The following is a 4,006-nucleotide window of genomic DNA, read 5'->3' on the forward strand; positions in this document are numbered from 1 at the left end:
TGATCCTTAATGTGTTTTCTCTCTCTATCTTTGGAAAGGAGGCGGATTTTTTGCCTGCAGGCACCTCAGTCTCAGATCAAAGATTCGTCACAATTTGCCTTTTAAACGCTTAACACATGACAAGTGATGATGGTTTATATAAGGAAAACAGCTCGGTAAGATTAAGGGAGGCCTATTAAGGCTACTCTAAATAAACATAGAAACTAGGCCTACAACTTAATAATAATAATAATAATAGTAAAAATAGTAGCACTAATAATAATAATTATCATCATAAAAATAATGATAGTCGTCACTCAATGAATAGACAATAATTCCGTATTGATATTGCACAATTTAATACTGCGATTATTACACAAAGATGTGAACAACGTCAGATACTGTGTGAACTTAGCAGGGAATGCCTGAGGTAAAATACTGTTGTCTACTCCCTTTAACAGCACATGTACACAGCCTCTGATTGAAACGACCCCTTGTTACATAACGAATCACTGCTAACTGAACACATGGCGAGCTGCTCAGCACACCGAACAGCATTAAACTTTATGATCATGTTTATCTTGTTTGCCTGGTGGTGCTACAATAGACAACAACAAAGGGCGAGTGGTTTGCATCTTAATGAAGACAAAAGACCATTTCTTGTATATATGTTTTATGTAAGTAATAAAATATTACTATAACATAAATATAAATGTGACTTTGCAGTCTACATTTAGCAATCAACATACAACCAATGTAGTAAACAAAAAGGAAAAACATACTGAAATCCACTGCAACATAACCATTAACAGAGCTAAACAAAAAGCTCCAAACACGTTTAAGAAATAAATATATATATATAAATGGTCAGATTCATAAATGAAATCATATTAAAATATCTTCTTGGAATTAGTAAGTGTACAAAACTGCCCGGAAAGAAACAAAAACAAACAATATCTCAGAACAAATACAAGTTTACATATTGGACATATTTACATATCGGAAATAATCCTGGCAACATTTTCTCTAAAATCTTTTTTTACTATTATTATTTTTTCTTGAAAAAAAAAAAAACGTTTCCCTCATCTGTATTGAATAGCACTGCTGTAGGCTTTTGGACTGGTCCAACATTGAGAAAATGACACACAATGCATGACATTTTCAGATTTCATTTCAGGTCAGAAAAAAATAAATATATCTAAAGTTAAGTCCCTTCATCGCTCCCCCTTAGGGAATTATTATTTTCTTTTTCTCCGAATCCAGCGTTTTAATATAATACAATGGATTTAGGGGACAAAGGAAAACGTTGTGGATGTAACCAGATTGAAATAACTAAAACACAGAGGGAAAAAAAAAAAATCATGTACAGGCGTGATATTCCGACATGGGGCACTGAAGTTACCTGAGTTATTAATACTTTTCATTTCGTATTTGACCAATCTCTCTTGAAATGTTTGGAATACAACAGGATTAACAGGCAGTGAGCAGTGTGAGCTGACAGCGCTCTGTGGTGATAAGCAGGAACCTGTAAACATGGGATTTATTGTGTTTAAGCCTATGGAGATCTGCTCCACTCACAATGTTAATAACAAATATAAAATCGCAATAATAATATCAACGAAAGAATAAGTGCTCCATGCAAAGAAAAAAACAATAATTTGAAAACAATCAACCCCCCAATAAAATAAAATACGTTTTTTAGAATTCCCTTTTTAGCGTCTGGTGCTGTTTGCACATTTTGACGGTCAGCTGCAAAGCTTTAAATATTTTTTTTAAGGCATGCAGTCAGAACTTAAACGTCCTGTTGCATTGGACATTTTTTTGAAATGTGTGTGAACTTAATTATGAGGTTTTTTTTTCGGGTGCCATAATTTCCATCACTTTTCCACCATCAACTCCCACTGAGTAAACTGAAAAAAATAGAGGCTGCTCTGATGAGTTACAGTACCTAATATAGCAAAAATAATGAACGAAATAATAGACAGTCTGCAGAAAGAGAGACACTGAAGTTAAAGTATTTCCAAACCAAAACATCACACTTAATATAACAAAGAAAGTATACACTAATATTCAGAAATCTGGTTAATCAGTTGAGCCTGAAAAAGCAAAATGTTCATTCAGTGTTGGCTATTCGTCTCCAGTGTTGATCATTTTCAGGCAACCACCTCATTCTGGTGAGCGCCAACAGTTCATGGTACACCAGGAGGAGATGGCCTCACTTGCCACATTAAATTAATCCCCATTTGAAACAGCCATGGGATATCAAAATCACTTTTTATGCCTTCTCCTCCATATAATTTGGTAAATAAAGATCTTTGTTTCACTTTAAATACGCACGGAATCTGTACTAGCGAATATTTTTTTTGTCTTTTTTTTGTTGATTTTTTTCTTCTTAACATTTTCACTCTTGCCATCTATTTGTTAGACAAGACGATCTCCGAATACTAAAGACACAACTCATCTGTTGAACTTTTCCATGTCTCTTTTCTCTTAGGAAAACAAAAGCCCAACTTAAATACTGTAAACTCCATAGTCCCTTTTCCTTTTCTATCCCCCCGCGGTTATTCTCGGATTGTTCATGAAAACAGTCACTGTACAGGACTCTGTAGTGTGCGGTGTAGAGGAGGGGTTTCTGCTTGGGAATATACGTCCTCCATACTCGGGTGAGGGACCCCAATTGGTGTCATTCTTTTCTCTTTTTGTCTTCTGTTGCAAAACCAAACACGGACAACCTCTTTTTCCAACTGCAGCGTGTTGGCCAAACTGCTGATTTCATGAGCAGACGGCTTTGGGCATTTTAAGAAATGATTTTCCAGCGCCCCTTTCACCCCCACTTCAATGGAGGTCCTCTTCTTTCTTTTCCTGCCCTGCGCAGCAATCTTGTCCAAATTGGTGGGACTGCCCGTGTTAGAGTCTGTCTCCTCCAGCCACTTGTTTAGGAGCGGCTTAAGTTTGCACATGTTCTTGAAGCTGAGCTGCAGCGCCTCAAACCTGCAGATTGTGGTCTGAGAAAAGACGTTTCCATACAGGGTGCCTAAGGCCAAGCCCACGTCCGCCTGCGTAAAGCCCAGTTTGATCCGCCGCTGCTTGAACTGCTTGGCGAACTGCTCCAGGTCGTCGGAGCTGGGCGCGTCCTCGTCTGAGTGGTCCTGGTGATGGCTGAACGCCTGCTGGGGCGACTCCATCTGGTTGTCGTGGCTGCCCGACTCGTCGTGGATTGGGTCCCGCATGCCATGGTGCAAGGAGCCGGGCTGGGGACTCAGCATAGCGTTAAGGTTTGTGTATCCAGGCTGCGAGTACACCAGAGACTGGTGGCCGTTGGATGTAGGGGAAAGCGGGGATAAGTGGTGCGTTGTGGTGGGTGCCCACGAACCATGGTGGGTACTCTGCGTCTGCTGGTGCACCAGGTGAGATCTGTGGTGAAAGCCGCTGCTCAGGTCCTCCCTCGCCTGCACGGTGGCTTTGTGCTCCTGCTGTCCGATGTGGGTGCCGCTGGACCAGTCGGTGTTGGAGGTGGGCAGCCACTGGTGGTGCGTCAGGCTCATCGGGTGTCCCGTGTTGGTAGCCGCTAGCCCTTGCAAATACTCGTGGTGCATCATTTTCTGCACCTCTCTGTAGGTCGTCCCCTGATGCATCCTATCCGAATCCGGATGCATGAGCGGGTTAGACGGTAAGGAGTTATTCCTCGGAATATACTGAGCTGTTGTCGCCATGGCTCCTACTTCGAAAACTGACGAGCACTTCGGAGGTCTCCAGGCTTTAGAGCCAAAACGCAACAACCTGCTCTGGGAGGTCTTGGGGAAGAGCGAAGACACGCCTCCCTTCTGCTTGTATTGGCTCCTCTCCGATTCAAGCCCACTAGGGACATATTCAATAGGCGCAGGGTTTTAGAGCATGGTACAGCGCATTTTTCGCACAGGATGGATAGAGCGCCGATCTTACATATGTTATACAAAAACACATGTTCTATTTATTAAATGTCTCTTTGAGTTTTTAACTGTACTCATCTCGTTCTGTATACCTGCGC

At 41.3% G+C, this 4,006-nt stretch overlaps 1 protein-coding gene across 1 annotated transcript; it reads right to left on the minus strand.

The window, feature by feature from the left end:
• Positions 1–389: 389 nt before the first annotated feature.
• pou3f1 (POU class 3 homeobox 1) lies at positions 390–3,721 on the minus strand. Its single transcript, XM_063878664.1, has one exon. It carries the CDS (start codon positions 3,690–3,692, stop codon positions 2,568–2,570), a length of 1,125 nt encoding a protein of 374 aa, XP_063734734.1. The 5' UTR covers positions 3,693–3,721; the 3' UTR covers positions 390–2,567.
• Positions 3,722–4,006: the final 285 nt, after the last annotated feature.

The sequence above is a fragment of the Eleginops maclovinus genome, chromosome 3, assembly GCF_036324505.1.
Source record: "Eleginops maclovinus isolate JMC-PN-2008 ecotype Puerto Natales chromosome 3, JC_Emac_rtc_rv5, whole genome shotgun sequence".
NCBI lineage: Eukaryota > Metazoa > Chordata > Actinopteri > Perciformes > Eleginopidae > Eleginops > Eleginops maclovinus.

Bases quoted from the DNA above. Each gene is read 5' to 3' on its own strand.
- pou3f1 (XM_063878664.1), bottom strand. From the start codon at position 3,692: ATGGCGACAACAGCTCAGTATATTCCGAGGAATAACTCCTTACCGTCT.